The following is a 17,742-nucleotide window of genomic DNA, read 5'->3' as shown; positions in this document are numbered from 1 at the left end:
CCCTGGAACACCCTGTGATTTCCATAATGCTGTTTTCACCCTCCACCAGTCTCTGACGTTGCCAATATGTTTGGTTTTCCCCTTCATTTCATCTGTCAGAAGGAATGAAAAACCTCAGTATTGATAGCCAAAAGCAGGAGTGGATACAGAACACAGACGACATGCAACATGAGCTGAGAGATACAGCTGAATGGAATCTTGATCACTGGCTCTGTTCAGCACTTTAGTAAGTCCTTTGACGGGTTAATATGTGGAAACATGTGATTAGTTTCCAATTTAACTAGTATCTTAACATAGTGAGGGTAATAAGTGAGGTTGACACATTGGGGCACATTTACTTACCCGGTCCAGTCGCGATCCTGCGGCGCGTTGTCCGACAAGGATTCGGGTCTGCCGGCATTCACTAAGATCGTGTGCCCGATATCCAGCAGGTGTCGCTGCTGCGCTGAGGCCCGCCGGAGTTCACCTTCTTCTTCCTGGTGCATGTAAGTGCTTGAACTTGTGACACAAAACTCTTTTTAAATTCCGCATTTTTTCCGAATCCGTCGGGTTGTCCGTCGGCCACACCCCACGAATTCTGTCGTGCCAAAGCCGGCGCCGATGCGCCACAATCAGATCGTGTGCGCCAAAATCCCGGGGCAATTTGGCGCTAAACGGAAATATTCGGGAAACCCAACAAAAGATCGGACCCTTAGTAAATGAGCCCCATTATCCCTGTTCTGACTACCTCTTACCCCAATTCTTATGTATATGGCTGGTTGATGCACACTGTCCCAGAGGAGTTACCTAAGTCTGTAATTTGACAAATTTGGTGTAGGGCTCTTTTTGGCTATTTTTCTTTCTATTAGTCATTTCTCTATGTGTTATTTAATGGTCTCAATGTAAGACATGACTTGATCCTCTAATATGAATCTGTACTTAGATGCATCATTTTGTTGCCCTTTCATATTTATAGTCATAGTCTGACTTATTCTATATTGATGTAATGTATCTTTATATATTACATTTTATGACATCCAGAATGATCGTTTTGAAGTTTGTATAAATTCAGTTTTTCTGGAGTATTTACAATACTAAAGTTTGTTTACTTTATTGCGGTTTTTACACACATGGTACATGTGACCACACTAGTGGGCCTTTTAAACTATTACTTCCTCAACTTATGCAGACCATGACTAAGCACATGAGGGGAAACACCAAGGTCTGGTTTATCTAGCATGTCATCTTTTATCTTACTTGACCTCAATAAAGATGTCATGGTATTCACTAGGAATTACTGGAGACTCTGCAATGCCCAGTGCCATCAGCCAGGAACCAGGAGCATGCACGCATAAGCTCCCTCTGGCCCGCAACCCTTAGTTGAAGCCACTGCGTTCACAGTCTGCATGGACGTGCAGGGAGCAGCATTGCAGAGGCTACTCGGCATGGAGTAGCCCTAGCCCCTGGATTTCACAGAGGCTACTCCATGCTCCTAGTAGCCTCTGAAGGTAGTTTGCATAAAGACACAAAAAGGTTTATAACACTATTAGCAGCTTGCAAAGAAATTCTAAAATATGTCCATGAATGATCCGCACATGGGATATCTACCTCTGGAACTACTGAAAAAAGTTTCCTTTAAGGGGCCCCATCAGTAACCAGTACACTAGAAGCACCAACAACCAGCTTACAGCACAAAACGCCAACCCAGAAATTATAAATGCAATACAGCAATAAATATCATATAAATACCAGATAAATACTGATAATGAAGACCCCCCAGAGCAGACAATAATACTGGAGACCCCTAAAGCATAAAACTAACAACAGAGCAGCCAAAAAAAAATCCTCTCCTTGGCTTTCCTTCTCTTCCCTGCACCACACTGCAGATTCTTTTCTCTTCCATGTGTCTCTCTGCTCTGTTTTATGCTGGTTGTATGGGCTGGTAACGTGATCTCCAGGAGCAGGAGAGCAGCTGAGGGTGACAAGTACTTACCGCTGGTCACAATGATCTGCCATCAGATATGTTACATTAGTTATGAAAGTACAGGCAGTCCCTGGGTTACATACAAGATAGGGTCTGTAGGTATGTTCTTAAGTTGAATTCGTATGTAAGTCGAAACTGTATATTTTATCATTGTAATCCCAGACAGAACTTTTTTGGTCTCTGTGACAATTGGATTTTAAAAATGTTGGGTTGTCATAAGAATCAATATTAACACTAAAGCTCTATTACAGACACATTTAATAACTGTTACAGCTGATCATTGTAGCCTAGGACTAAAGTACAATAAATTACCAATATCCAGAGGTCCGTTTGTAACTAGGGGTCGTATGTAAGTCGAGTGTTCTTAAGTAGGGGACCGCCTGTACTCTGACTGTCAGCTGGGTGTGGACCACAACTCATGGGTTGACAGGCTGACACCCTGATCCCCCATTTTAGTTAAGATGAATGTGTGCTGCACTTTATGTACATGCTCAGGAGTGAGGATCCTCTGGTATAGATTAGAGGAATGAGGAACTTGGAAAGAAAGCTCGCATTTATCTTAAGCACTGCTAGAGCCACCAGGAAAACAGGAGAGTGGAGCTGAAGTCTGAGTCAATGTTCTGGAAATTGAGGGGTTGGGGTCTGAGGTTTGGCTTCCAACTCCACAGCCCTGGTTTATTTTATTATATTAAATACAAAGGATTTGTTCTGCTCATACCCCCTAAGGTGATCCTTTATCCTGATTTATGTATAGTATATTATCCATTTGGATCAACGGGAGACTTCTTATTTCACCATGGATTATATGTGAATATCTAACAATTTTGTTCACCGATTTGATTGTTACTGGTACGTTGTCTGCCGTCGACATTTGCAGAGTTTGCCTAACCCCTGAGGTAATTATATGTGGTTGGCACAAATTGGGTTAAATTCTCATTTCCTAAACCTGACTTTGCTTGCTTATTTTTGTGGTCTTCGTGAGCATTGATCTCAGTTTATGTGATATCTAGTTACCATCACAATCTTGTATTGGATCAGCAACATATACAATACAGCTTCTCAATCGTAGAGTTTTCTGTATTTGCATGATTGTAAAAATTGTACATTCACACTGAAGGCATCAAACCTACAAATTAACATATGTGGAATTATATACTTAACAAACAAGTGTGAAACAACTGAAAATGTGTCTTATATTCTAGGTTCTTCAAAGCAGCCACCTTTTGCTTTGATTACTGCTTTGCACTTATGCTCTTGGCATTTTCTTGATGAGCTTCAAGAGGTAGTCACCTGAAATGAAATAGTCTTTCAACAGTCTTGAAGGAGTTCGCAGAGCTGCTTAGCAGTTGTTGGTCCTTTGCTTTCACTCTGCGTTCCAGCTCACCCCAAACCATCTCGATTGGGTTCAGGTCTGGTGATTGTGGAGGCCAAGGTATCTGGTGTAGCACCCCATCACTCTCCTTCTTGGTCAGAAAGCCCTTACACAGTCTGGAGGTGTGTTTGAGGTCATTGTCCTGTTGAATAGAATGGCTGGACCATTATATAATCTCTTTTTCAACCCCTTCATCCTCAATGAATGTAAGTTCTTGCGAGCAGGGCCCTCACTTCTATTGTTCTATATTTGTAATGTAATATTATATTTGTACAAGTCCCCTATGATTTGTAAAGCACTACAGAATTTGATGGCACTATATAAATAAAGATTATTATTATTAATGATGATCCAACTAAACGCAAACCGCATGGAATAGCATACCACTGCAAGATGCTGTGGTAACCGTGCTGGTTTAGAATTCCTTCAATTTTAAATAAATCCCCAACAGTGTCGCCAGCAAAGCACCCCCACACCTCCTCAAACATGCTTTACAGTGAGAACCAAAGATCTCAAATTTGGACTCATCAGACCAAAGCACAAATTTCCACTGGTCTAATGTCCATTCCTTGTGTTCTTTAGCCCAAACAAGTCTCTTCTGCTTGTTGCCTGTCCTTAGCAGTGGTTTCCTAGCAGCTATTTTACCATGAAGGCTGCTGCACACAATCTCCTCTTAGCAGTTGTTGTAGAGATGTGTCTGCTGCTAGAACTCTGTGTGACATTGACCTGGTCTGTAATCTGAGCTGCTGTTAACCTGCGATTTCTGAGGCTGGTGACTCGGATGAACCTATCCTCCGCAGCAGAGGTGACTCTTCGTCTTCCTTTCCTGGTGCGGTCCTCATGTGTGCCATTTTCTTTGTAGCGCTTTATGGTCACTTAAGGACACTTTTAAAGTTTTCCCAATTTTTTCGGACTGACTGACCTTCATTTCTTAAACTAATGATGGTCACTCGTTTTTCTAGCCATAATACAAATTCTAGCAGTCTATGCTTTAGGACTATCAGCTGTGTATCCACCTGACTTCTGCACAACACAACTGATGGTGCCAACCCCATTAATATGCCAAGAAATCCCACTTATTAAACCTGACAGGGCCCCTGTGATATGAAAACCTTTTCTGGTGACTACCTCTAGAAGCTCATCAAGAGAATGCCAAGAGTGTGCAAAGCAGTAATCAAAGCAAAAGGTGGCTACTTTGAAGAATCTAGAATATAAGACACATTTTCAGTTGTTTTACACTTTTTTTTGTTAAGTATATAATTCCACATGTGTTAATTCATAGTTTTGATGCCTTCGGTGTGAATCTACAATTTTTATAGTCCTAAAAATACAGAAAACTCTTTTAATGAGAAGGTGTGTCCAAACTTTTGGTCTGTACTGTATATAATCTGTTATATATTTTGGCTGATCCTCTGAGCATCATAGCCAGGAACTATCTTGACTTTTTACCCGAGTCCTTACATTCGTTTACATTTATACAGTGTTTGAGATAAGGCTGTGTAGGAGGGTTGTTTGGTGGGCCTCATTCTGTACCCAAATCCTCCTTCGGGTCGTTTTGTTAGGAACTTCTTCCTTTTTAATTGTTTTTATCTTATTGTTTGTCTGTTGTATGTATCTATAGATTTTGTGTATGTAATGAATTAATCCCTTCTTTCTCAGTGTCCGATATATCTCGAGATCTGAACCGGGCCAGCATCGGAATACACTGGATGTCATCTGCAGACAGTAGCTGACATCCCAGTGTAACACAGTACCAGTGCTTAACCTGTTAAATGCTGCGGTCAGAGCAACCGCGGCATCTAAACTGCCTTTGGGGGGTCTTTCCCCCATGATCGCCCTCCCTCCCCCTGTGCCGTCTTCAGGCGGCGCCGATCATTGCTATGGCAGCCCTGGGTTCTGATTATGATGTCATCCTAAAGGCACAGTGTCAGCCTATGCATGTGCATAGACTGACACTGCTAATACCCTGAAATACAGAGTATTGCAGAGTATTATCATGAACAATCAGATGATTGCTTGTTCATGTCGCATGGTGGAAATAATAAAAAAGTTAAAAAAAATGATTCAATAAAAAATAAAGTAATAAATCAATAAAACGCCCACAAGCCCCATAACATATAAAGAGACATATAACGCAAAACGAAGTTTAAATCATAACACAAACCCCACATAGATAGTATCACCGCGTTAAAGTAGGAACGCTGTTAAAAAAAACTGTTAAAAACCTGGCAAAAATTATGATTATGACATATTTAATCCCACAAAAAATGCAATAAAAAGTGATCATAAAAACATATATACTCCAGAATGATACTGTTGCAAAGTACAACATGTTCCGCAAAAAACAAGCCATCAACCAGCTCCGTAGCCAAAAAAGTAAAAATGTTATGCCACTTGGAAGACGGCAATGCAACAATTATAGATTTTTCCCCACATTATGGTTTTATTTGGCAAATTTAGTTATACGTAAGAAAAAATATTCAAGTCTTGTATCCCCGTAATTGTATTGACCCGTAGAATAAAGATATCGGGGCAGATTTACTTACCCAGCCCATTCGCGATCCAGCGGCACGTTCTCTGCACTGGATTCGGGTCCGGCCGGGATTCATTAAGGCAGTTCCTCCGCCGTCCACCAGGTGGCGCTGCTGCGCTAAAAAGCATTGGAACGCGCTGGAGTTCACCGGGACGGGCTGAGTGAAGGTAAGTGCAAGCTCCGCGACAGATTTTTTGTTTTAAATGCGGCGGTTTTTCCGAATCCGTCGGTTTTTCGTTCGGCCACGCCCCCGATTTCCGTCGCGTGCATGCCAGCGCCGATGCGCCACAATCTGATCGCGTGCGCCAAAATCCCGGGGCAATTCAGGGGAAATCGGCGCAAATCGGAAATATTCGGGTAACACGTCGGGAAACCGCGAATCGGGCCCTTAGTAAATGACCCCCTTCATGATTATTAGGCTATACGGTGAACACCAAAAAAAAGTAAAAAAATTCAGTACAGAATTGATGCTTTTCTACTCCTGCGCTAAAAAAAAAGTTCCTAAATTTGCAACAATAGGGGACACGACTGGAAAAAGCATCTCATCCCGCAAAAATGCCATCACATGGCCCCAATAATGAAAAAGCTAAAATTTTATAGCCTGCAAAAGAGGCCAATGAGGAACTAAAATCCTGACAGCTGCAGGACACTCCACATGTGGGGGGTCTCTGTACTCAGGAGAAATTGCATAACAAATTTTCAGATGGGTTTTCTCTTTTATCTTTTGGAAATGTGTAAATTTTAGAGCTAAATGAACGTATTGCCGACAAAATTTCACCATTACCATCCTACATCCATTTTGATTTAATTACTATGAAGATCTCAAGGGATTAACAATCTTCCTAAAACTGTTTCTGATAGCTTGATGGGTGCAGATTTGAAAAAGGGTTGATTATATAGAGGGTTTTGATGTTAAATATGTAAAATTTCATTCAAAACAGTAATTATCCCCAAAATAGTAAATTCTGAAAATACAGAAAATCGATATTCGATTTGTAAGCCAGGTGTCATCAAAATAAATTATCCAGACATTTCAAAAATGATGAAAATGTAAAGTAAACATATGGGAAATGTTATCCAGCAACTTATTTAAATCTATCTGCCTGAAAACGCAATGATTTCGAATTTCGAAAATGAATTTTTTTTTTTTAATTCATAATTTATTTTTTTTTTGTAAATAAACGCAAAACTTATCAGCCAACATTTACCACTACCACTAAAGAACAGGAAAAAACTCATAATTGCTCTGATAAGTAACAGTGTTCAAAAGTTATAACTAGAGATGAGCGAACATACTCGTCCGAGCTTGATGCTCGTTCGAGCATTAGCGTACTCGAAACTGCTCATTGCTCGGACGAATATTTTGCCAGCTCGAGAAAATGGTATCTCCCGCCGTTTTGATTTTTGGCGGCCAGAAACAGAGCCAATCACAAGCCATGAGACTCTGCACTCCACCCTGCATCACGTGGTACACTTACACGTCAATAGCAGTGGTTGGCTGGCCTAATCAGGTGACCCTGGAATAGACTAGCCCCCGGCCCTCGCTGCTCGCATCATTCTCTGTCTGTATGCCGTTAGGGAGAGAGCTGCTGCTGCTGCAGGGATAGCGTTAGGGTGTTATATTCGCTTACTGTTAGGCAGGAGTGAGTCTACAAGAACCCAACAGCCCTTGTTAGGGCTAGAATATTTTTTTTTTCTTTGCTTGTGGCTGGGCTTGCTGGCACTAGTAGTGCAGCTAGTACCATATTGTGACGAATTTGCAGGGAGACTTGCGAACGTTCTATTTAGCTCTTAGTGACACACATTTCCATCTCAAACACCTAAGTGGGGCAATTTATTAGGGGTTTGATTGAATTTGGCACAGTCTGCCGATTTTTTTTTTTTTTTTTCAAAACTTTAAGTCACAGGCACAGCACAAAATCCAGTTGTGTGCTGTCAGTGTAGGTTAGAAACTAGCCATACAAGAACCCAACAGGCCTTCTCAGGGCTACAATAGCATTACATGATGAGGTTCTTGCCTGCCCTGCCGCTAGCGTGTTGTCTGAGCGGGTTTTCAGTGCAGCTGGTGGCATCATCACCGATAAGCGTACACGCCTGTCGACTGACAGCGCTGACAGGCTGACGCTTATCAAGATGAATAAAGCCTGGATTTCTCAGGATTTCCATTCTCCACCAGGTGAAAGAAGCTCAACCTGAATAACCGCCATAACCAAGCCAATTACTTATAAGAACAGTACTACACTTGATCTTATACAAAAGGTTCTTAGAAGTGCTGTTTGTAGCCCCCGCCTGCTTTGAAAATTATAATTTTTTCAAAGTAAACGCTTCTGGCCCCCAGGCCCATTTTGGGTGGGGAGGAGCCGAGAGGCAGGGGCTTGGACAGGAGAAAGCTCGCCTGACAGCGGACCGCCAGCTCCATCCCAAGATCCAACTAACATAGTTTTAACTGCATCACCTTTAATCTACTACTACTTTACTGCCTCCATACATCATCCCCTTATCAAACGAGTCAGGCAGAATTTTCGGGTGTTTCACCAGATACATAATGGAACTCGGCCCATCTGTCGCCGCCATGCTGGAGACCTGAAGTTGCAATCATAGCAGCGCAATATAGATGCCCCATACTGTCGCTCTTAATGATGGAACCATTTCCGAAAAAACAATTAAAAATAGAACCACTATGCTATTCCATTATTCCTAGATGAAATATTCAAACGACCCCGCCTGCTTTGAAAATTATAATTTTTTCCAAAGTGAACACTTCTGGCCCCCAGGCCCATTTTGGGTGGGGAGGAGCCGAGAGACAGGGGCTTGGACAGGCGAAAGATCGCCTGGCAGCGGACCGCCAGCTCCATACCAAGATTAGGCAGCCTCAGAGGCATCCATGCATGCTGCCCCTGCTGTTTCCTGTCCATTTCGCCTCCATGATCCTCCACAGCGTCCACCAATGTCTCCATGCGCAACTTTCAACTCTCTATACCCCAGACACTGGAGCACGAGAGGATATACAGCACATCATCCCCTTATCAAACGAGCTGTGTCAGGCAGAATTTTCAGGTGTTTCACCAGATACATTATGGAACTCGGCGCATCTGTCGCCGCCATGCTGGAGACCTGAAGTTTCAATCATAGCAGCGCAATATGGATGCCCCATACTGTTGCTCTTAATCATGGAAGTCGTCTCCATGGCTGCCTCCACATGTCGTCCCCTTATCAAACGAGCATTGTCAGGCTCATTTTTCGGGTGTTTCACCAGATACGTTATGGAACTTGGTCACTATGTCGCCACCATGCTGTGTTATCGACTAAATATACCGTCAACCTTTTGTTCACATAGGAAATCATTTCAGCGCTTCTTGCTCACCTTCTTTGGTTCCTCTCTGCCGCCTTAACCAGGCAAAATACTGATACATACAGTGCTACACGTTATCCTCGCCAAAAGGAATTTTTTAAATTGGTTTGAAGCCTGAGTCCTTTTGGGGTATGTCGCCATGCCACTCTCTAGCCTGCCGCTGTTACCGCTGCCTCTGCATGCCGTCCCCTATAGTGTCAGGGTCAATTATTGCATGTTTTAGATGCTATCTAGCCTCATTCGGTCACTCTGTCATCGCCATGCTGTTGCCCATAATTTTGGCATAATGGTGCGATTAAGCACCCTCAGAGGCATCCATGCATGCTGCCCCTGCTGTTTCCTGTCCATTTCCGTGGTGTTTCCATCATTTTCTGAGGTTCCCAGGTGTTTGGCCAAGCTTCCCTGTGCAGACCTTTGGTTCCCTTGAAAAATGCTCGAGTCTCCCATTGACTTCAATGGGGTTCGTTATTCGAGATGAGCACTCAAGCATCGGGAAAAGCACCCGAGCATTTTAGTGCTCGCTCATCTCTAGATATAACCATATAAAGCGACGCAAGTCAGAATACAATGAATGGGGCTGTGCCTAAACCTACAAAATGGCTGCGTTAATAAGGGGTTAATAAAGATTCTCTAGTTTTGCTACATGGCAAATGTTTTCTCTTAATTTGCACAGTTTCTTTTATGTGTTTAGCTCATTATATAGCTTAGATTTGGCTGCTATGGTCCTTGCCTAGTTTTTAGAGTTCTGCTCCTAGGTAGGCAAAGTATTATAAATACTGCCTTATCATAGATCATGCACATCTTTCATACCTGCTAAATTCTGCTGTTTTATTTTCTATTTGTGCAACAATAAAGCAGTAGTTGATCTTATAGCGCCATTAATTGTTTTCACTTTTGTGTTGCGTAGTGGTACTATATGGCGCTAGTTTACTCTGTATGCTGCCTCACTCTTGTGTTGTCTATGAATATTACAGAACCGATCTGTTTTTTTCACTTTTCGTTATACAGCTACCTGTGGCATCTTCAAGGTGCACTACATAACCACTAGGGTAATGCCAGCTAATTTAACAAGGTCCTTGTCTACGTTTTTTCCGCAGCACAAAGTCTTAAAGGGATTATCTGTTATCAGCAGCCATTTCAGCAGCAATACTTTGATAAAACCTGATATACTTTAGCTATGACGTTGATACATGATTTATGTGCCTATTTTGGGCAGTTGTGATGGCGTGAGGCCAGTGTCTTATTAATAAACTATGGGAAGGACTGAGTCAGTGCTAGAATCGGAGGGAATCAACTACACAATGGTTATTTTTTATGCCAGTATTCACTATTTTCTAAAATGACACATACCGCTGAAAAAATTCTTTTTATACCATTCAATAACAAGTGACAATTCTTGTAATCTTTTTAAAGGAAGCTCTGTACATCATCATTGCTCCCAAAATAGTACATAGACCTTGACATATGCTGGTTGAGAAAACACATTTGATTATTAACAATAATGAAATTAGGCTTTTACATACAAGGTTATTTCAAGTGCTTGTTGGGAAGTGAGATGCACATCTCATAATGTCTGTTGTGGTAGCAATGATCAACTATTTCCCTTAAATCTATTAAATTCTCCTGAATATAAACCTTTAAAGTCTGGCCTGTTGATGACTCTGGTATGAATGTAAACCGTGAGTTACTTTTCCCAAGGCATTTGATGCTGTATTTGGATAACGAGAATAGGAAGTCTATGGATTGTGTCTGATAAGACTGGGACCTTACTAAAAGTCTGTTTCTTTTTTGTAATATGATTTTATTAGTGCAAATAACTAATGTAGTCATTATTAAATAATACTCATTCCATTAAAAAAACATACTACTTATATTAACTGAAATAAAAGACTATACAGGCGGTCCCCTACTTAAGGACACCCGACTTACAGACAACTCATAGTTACAGACGGACCCCTCTGCCCACTGTGACCTCTGGTGAAGCACTCTGGATGCTTTACTATAGTCCCTGACTGCAACGATCAGCTGTAAGGTGTCTGTAGTGAAGCTTTATTGATAATTCTTGGTCCAATTACACCAAAAATTTTGAAACTCCAATTGTCACTGGGGCAAAAGAAAAAAAATTGTCTAGAACTTCCATTATAAAATATACAGTTTCGACTTACATACAAATTCAACTTAAGAACAAACCTCCGGACCCTATCTTGTATGTAACCCGGGGACTGCCTGTATTTCATGTGATATAATGTTTGGGGATTGCATTTTTTTTAGTTTTGTATTCTCTCCATGAAACTGCAATGTAATTCAGAAGGCTCTTAGAAACAAACCATGCTTCAGGTCCAAACAATTTCTGTTTTTGGTGTATAACCCAATAAACAATTGCAACGTGTAAATTTGTACCTCTTTGTTTTGTCTTAGAAATGGTCGTGATGCCTGCAGGGAGCTTATTGGATTCTTCTTTGCACATGACAAGTCTCTTACCATCTATGAATATCGTCAATTTGGCAAAAACAGGTAAACATAACAAAATACGAAATTGTGAAATTGACTTATTAAAAACATGACCTTCCTTCAAAATGCAGTAGCTATTTCTGGATCTCATAATGCATCTATACACTAAGTCTTGTAAACTGAATATGTGCGCAGATTTAAACAACTGACCTGTTGTTTAAATCAAATTCTTTTGTTAAAAATTTATTTTACAATTTTTGTGATTTTCTTTATTTTTATTTTCCATAATCTATATTAAAAAAAAGTAATCCTGCCGTTCTCAGACTGAACACTTTAGAGCACATTTACTTACCCGGTCCAGTCGCGATCCCGCGGTGCGTTGTCCGACGCTGATTCGGGTCTGCTGCAATTCACTAAGATCGTGCACCCAATATCCACCAGGTATCGCTGCTGTGCCGAGGTTCGCCGGAGTTCACCTTTTTCTTCCCGGTGCATGTGAGTGCTGATCTTGAGACACAAATGGTTTTTTAAATTCTGCGGTTTTTCCGAATCCGTTGGGTTGTCCGACGGCCACGCCCCCCGATTTCTGTCGCGTGAAAGCCAAAATCCCTGGGGAAATTCGGCGCAAATCGGAGATCGTCGGGAGATCCGATGAAAGTGCGCGATTCGGACCCTTAGTAAATGAGCCCCTATATCTCAGAATATTAAATTCACAATAAGCTCACCATCAGTGGCGTAACTAGGAATGAGTGGGCACCATAAAATGCCCCAGCAGCCTCCATTTTTTAAATAAAATGCCCCAGCAGCCTCCATTTTCAAATAAAATGCCCCAGCAGACTCCATTTTCAATTAAAATGCCCCAGCAGACTCCATTTTCAATTAAAATGCCCCAGCAGCCTCCATTTTCAAATAAAATGCCCCAGCAGCCTCCATTTTTTAAATAAAATGCCCCAGCAGCCTCCATTTTTTAAATAAAATGCCCCAGCAGCCTCCATTTTCAAATAATATGCCCCAGCAGCCTCTTTTTTTTTAAATAAAATGCCCCTGCAGCCTTGCCTAACAAGTAAAATGCCCCTGCAGCCTTGCCTAACAAGTAAAATGCCCCAGCAGCAGCCTCTCTTTACAAATAAAATTCCCCAACAGCCTCCCTTTACAAATAATAAACTTATATACTCACCTTCCGGTGATCGAGTCTTCTTACCTGTGTCTTCACGGCCAAAATAGCGACTCGGCTCCTCAAGCTCCTCCATGCTAAACCGCGCACCTCTGGTCACGTGAGTGACGTCAGGTGGCTTCAATCACATGACAAGGGGCGCGCAGTGCATCCTGAAGGAGCTGGAGGAGCCGAGCCACCATTTTGCCTGGAGGAGCTACGGAGAGTGCGCGGACCGGACAGCCGAAGCGGCGCTGGGTAAGAAAATTGGAGGGGGCCGGAACAGAGAGGCAGGTCAGGAACAGAGGGGAAGGAGGGGGGCAGGAACAAAGAGGGGGGCGGGAAGATTGTGTAAACAGCGTTGCGCTGAATAGCAGGGCCCGGGCGGAGGCCGGACTGGGTTGGGAATTGCAGTGCAGCCATTGTGATTGAGGCGCCGTGGGCCCCTGCGGCTCATGGGCCCCGTAGCAACCGCTACGGCTGCTACGGCGGTAGTTACGCCACTGCTCACCATCTATCTTATTATCGTCACAGGATTACAGTGATTTATAACATATTTATTGTATGTTCCATCATTCACAGTAGCCAATGATCATATTTGATCTACTTCATGAGCTCGACAGGTCACTGAACATAGAAAACTATGTCATAGACGACAATGAACATCTTCAGATGATGACTAGCCATGGTCTATGTGACAGATGAGGATTAAAGCAATTTAAAGAGCCTCTCCTATGACAACAAGTTAGCCCTATCCACAGGATAGGGCCTAACATGCTCATCGGTGGGGTCTTAGTTATGGGATTACAAGAACAAGTTGTACCCTGAAATGAACAGGGCAGCTGGTCGCGCATGCCCTTAAGGGTGTAATGTATACCTCGGACTTCAGCAAAAGCAACGGAGGCTAAAAGTTAAAAAAACAATTTTCTCTGATACCACTACCTGAATAGCTTTTTGCAGTGGAATCTTCTAAGTATTGTAGGAGCGTACCACCTTCACCAAGCGTTATAATCTGTATGTTGTAGAGAAATGTGCCGTTATTATGTCTGTCCAATACTACATTTCCAAGATAATCCCAGTTTAATCCGTATGCTAATTAGTTAGTTGGCACACCAAGGTCATGTCCTTAGCACCCAGAGCATTACTAGTCCTGCATACATAACTTCCCTCTTCATCCAGTGTCTCCCCATGCTTCTCTAATGACAATTCACCTGCTTATCTGATAATGCAGGAATAGTGCTCCGACAGCTAAAGACACAACTATGGTGTACCAGCTGCCTCATTAGGGTAAGGATTAAAATGGAAATTTCTACAGCAAAATGAGAAGTAATAAAGGTGCTTTGGAAATCAGTGCATTTATTTGCTGCCAGCAGAGTATGATGCTTTAAGGAGGTGGTAGACACATTTTAAAGAAAGATATTTTTCATTCTTAAGTATGGACACATTCTAAATAACATTGTCTCCAGTTGTTTATTGCTCGGACCTTACATTTTATAAGAACTTTCTAAGAGATTGAAAAGTTAATAACTGTCAAGTGCTCTTAGCACTGAGCTTCAACGATTTATCAACATGTCTGTTACCAAAGAGTTTCTGATAGAATTATGAAAGATGTTCTAGTAAATGTTCCTGAGAGTTCTCCTTAGACTCACTCACAAGATGACCCAAGAAGTGAATTAGCACAGTAACCAATGGGGTGGTAACCTTTTATTTTCTTCGGGAATTTACTTCTGTGTGTTGTATGAGAATAAAAGGTTACAGCCCCCATGGTTACTAAGCTAATTCAAATACAATATGAATGGATTGACGGAATTAAAGAAGACAAACAACACATTGATCAGGGGTCATTCAGCAATTAGTGGCTGGACACCAAGATAAGTTAAAAGAAGAAAACCTGATGAACCTCATTGTAACTCAATTGATTGTGTCAAGACTCATTGGTATCCGAAATTCATTACAGTTGTCATGGGGCCATTGGATAAAAAGTCATGACACAGTACTGTGAACAGAGCCTTAGACAAACCTTTGACTTTAGATATTGTGTGCCCAGCTCGGTTAATTGTCACTTGATAGTTAAAAAAGCTTTGAGTGAATACATTTAGCATTGATATATAGTATTAAGATGTGTATATTCTACTTACCCTACTCCATTGGCGACAGTCTGTTGCTATGACAGCCAAGCGCTATGGCCTTCATAGTTTGATCGGTAAAAGACCCTGCCGGATGATCATGAGGAGATCTTTTGTTTATTGTACTGTAAATGTGCTGTATTTTTTTGCAGCTTTTCATTACATTGCATGGAATATTTAATATTGACACTTGCAGATAACAATCTATCTGTAAACGGAAAGATGGAAAAGTTTGGAAGGAGGGGTGTAAAAAATGTAAAAATAGAAAAGGGCCCCTGTATTAAGGGGTTAACCAGTGGAACACTTAGAAAACTCCCTCTGGAGTAGCCTTTGTGAAATCAGTTTTGTGACATAGTGGAATCACCTTGAGCATTTGTTAGTCTTTGATCTCCGTCAATGTCAGATGTCAGGGGGATGATAAGGATTGGGTAATTAGAGGTGTCTGGCCATGGATTTCTTCCCTTTAAAGACACCAGATAGGCCTTTGTAAAAAGCAAGATAGATTAACATTGGAACAAAGATTACAGTTCCCGATTGCCCATGTCATAACACGGCACCCATTTATCCGAGACCAATCCTTATTTCCACAGCTGTGCTAAGTTACAGAGTAAAGTCCAAATGGTAGTGATCTATGATCACATATTAACAGACCTGGTCTACTCCCGGTGCGTAGATCTCCAGTAACGCCTTTCTTTTCACCCAAGTGCAATGGAAATTGTTTAAAGACGAAGTTCGCACTCTTGCTTGCTCATATCAAAACTTGTATCTTTTATTTGTGCATGGAAAACAGCAGTTACAGATGTGGATAAAATCTGACGCGTTTCTGACCTTCTTGGTCCTTAGTCATAGATAAAGTGTGTAGGACACGGCAGACACTTATAGTTCGTAAACCGGAAACGGCATGTTGATTGAACAGGTGTGTATACCTGCCGCGCCTAGGCACCTTGTACTTGTACAGATATATACAATAAAAACATCATAATATGCAGAAAAACACCATAATACATAAAAAGACAAAAAATATGGGCTGTGACAAATCCTGGTAATTGACCAGTAGATCATTTCTTACATTAAATCCTTTAGGGTATATGCAATCCTTGGTGAGGATCCAAAACCCTTCCCGATTCAGAAGTTTTTTTCTTAGGTCAGCACCCCTACGATTTTGTTTAACTCTCTCCAAGCCACAGAAGGAAAAGCCTGATACATCTCTATCATGATGATAGATGCCTGGCTGCATTGGACGGATTGATATACTCAATGTTAGTGACACCATTAAGGTGTTCTCTTATACGCTCTTTCAATGTTCTACTGGTGCAGCCTATGTAGTCTTTATTGCAATATGTGCATGTAATGCAATATACAACATATTTAGTGTTACAATTTATGAAGTCGCGTATAGCCACTTCACTATTGTTATTTTTATCTAAAGTTGTTTTGCAGTTCCGTGCATATTTACAACATTTACAGATGTTTGGTAAGAATGTATTGATAATATTATTTATGATTTTATGTTCAACACTAAATGTTGTAACAAAGGTAGGTTTAGTTTTTTGTGTGGGAACTTACTCTCTGATTCACACAGATCTTCCTCTATTCCCACACAAAAAACTAAACCTACCTTTGTTACAACATTTAGTGTTGAACATAAAATTATAAATAATATTATCAATACATTCTTACCTATGCTATATCAGGCAGATTCTACAAGAAGGATTTAATGTAAGAAATGATCTACTGGTCAATTACTAGGAATTGTCACAGCCCATATTTTTTGTCTTTTTATGTATTATGGTGTTTTTCTGCATATTATGATGTTTTTATAGTATATATCTGTACAAGTACAAGGTGCCTAGGCGCGGCAGGTATACACACCTGTTCAATCAACATGCCGTTTCCGGTTTACGAACTATAAGTGTCTGCCGTGTCCTACACACTTTATCTATGACTAAGGACCAAGAAGGTCAGAAACCCGTCAGATTTTATCCAAATCTGTAACTGCTGTTTTCCATGCACAAATAAAAGATACAAGTTTTGATATAAGCAAGCAAGAGTGCGAACCTCGTCTTTAAACAATTTCCATAAGTTACAGGGTAGGAAGACAAAGAGAATACACTGTTGGACTGGTGGACTTTTATGTGAAATGGTTATTTTGGACTCTTGTAGCAGTGAGGGATGGTGATTGTATCATGAAAAGACACACATGCCCGGGGCTCTTCCGTAATGCTAATCCTTTCACCAGCTAATTTGGGATTTCCAACATTAGTGGCTGCCAGCTCTTATTGACTTTTGGTGGATATATGAGGCTCTCGTGGCTAATTGACTTTAAATATATATTGTCACAAATCAACTTTGTGCTTTTTTACCCACTGTGTGCAATGATATATTTAGTGTTAGGTAATGAGCCGTAGCTTTGTGTCAGATAGTGAATGAAGTAAATGTGTGATGCAGTAATAGGATTTTAAAGGGATTTTTGCCAGTTTTGTGTAAATAAACCTTAATGTATCATGAATTATCTAATTTTTTAAGGACATCTACCATCAGGATCACTGACGTTAGACACCTCATACTCACATGTCTGTCTGATGAAGTTGAGCCCATTGCTGCCTTTCTTATATCCTGGAATGCCCGCTATTCGAAGAAAAAAGTTTAAAAAAATATCTTAGATTCCCTCGGGCTCATTTACTTATTTTTCAAACTCCTTTTTCTTCAAATAGCAGGCATTCCTGGATATGAAAAAGGCAGCACTCGATTCCACTTCATCAAACCGAAAATATTAGTATCAGTAGTCTGCC

At 41.1% G+C, this 17,742-nt stretch overlaps 1 protein-coding gene across 4 annotated transcripts in view; it reads left to right on the top strand.

The window, feature by feature from the left end:
- The window catches only part of CAPS2 (calcyphosine 2), a 104,965-nt gene that overhangs the window by 50,069 nt on the left and 37,154 nt on the right, over positions 1-17,742 (top strand). For all 4 annotated transcript variants that reach the window (XM_072146747.1, XM_072146746.1, XM_072146745.1 and 1 more), the window contains one exon: positions 11,639-11,734. In XM_072146747.1, the coding sequence (XP_072002848.1) occupies positions 11,639-11,734 (96 nt within the window). The remainder of the gene's footprint in view (positions 1-11,638; positions 11,735-17,742) is intronic.

Source organism: Engystomops pustulosus, chromosome 4 (assembly GCF_040894005.1).
Source record: "Engystomops pustulosus chromosome 4, aEngPut4.maternal, whole genome shotgun sequence".
NCBI lineage: Eukaryota > Metazoa > Chordata > Amphibia > Anura > Leptodactylidae > Engystomops > Engystomops pustulosus.
The sequence above is the reverse complement of the archived record's forward strand: the minus strand, read 5'-3'. Positions and strand labels throughout refer to the sequence as shown.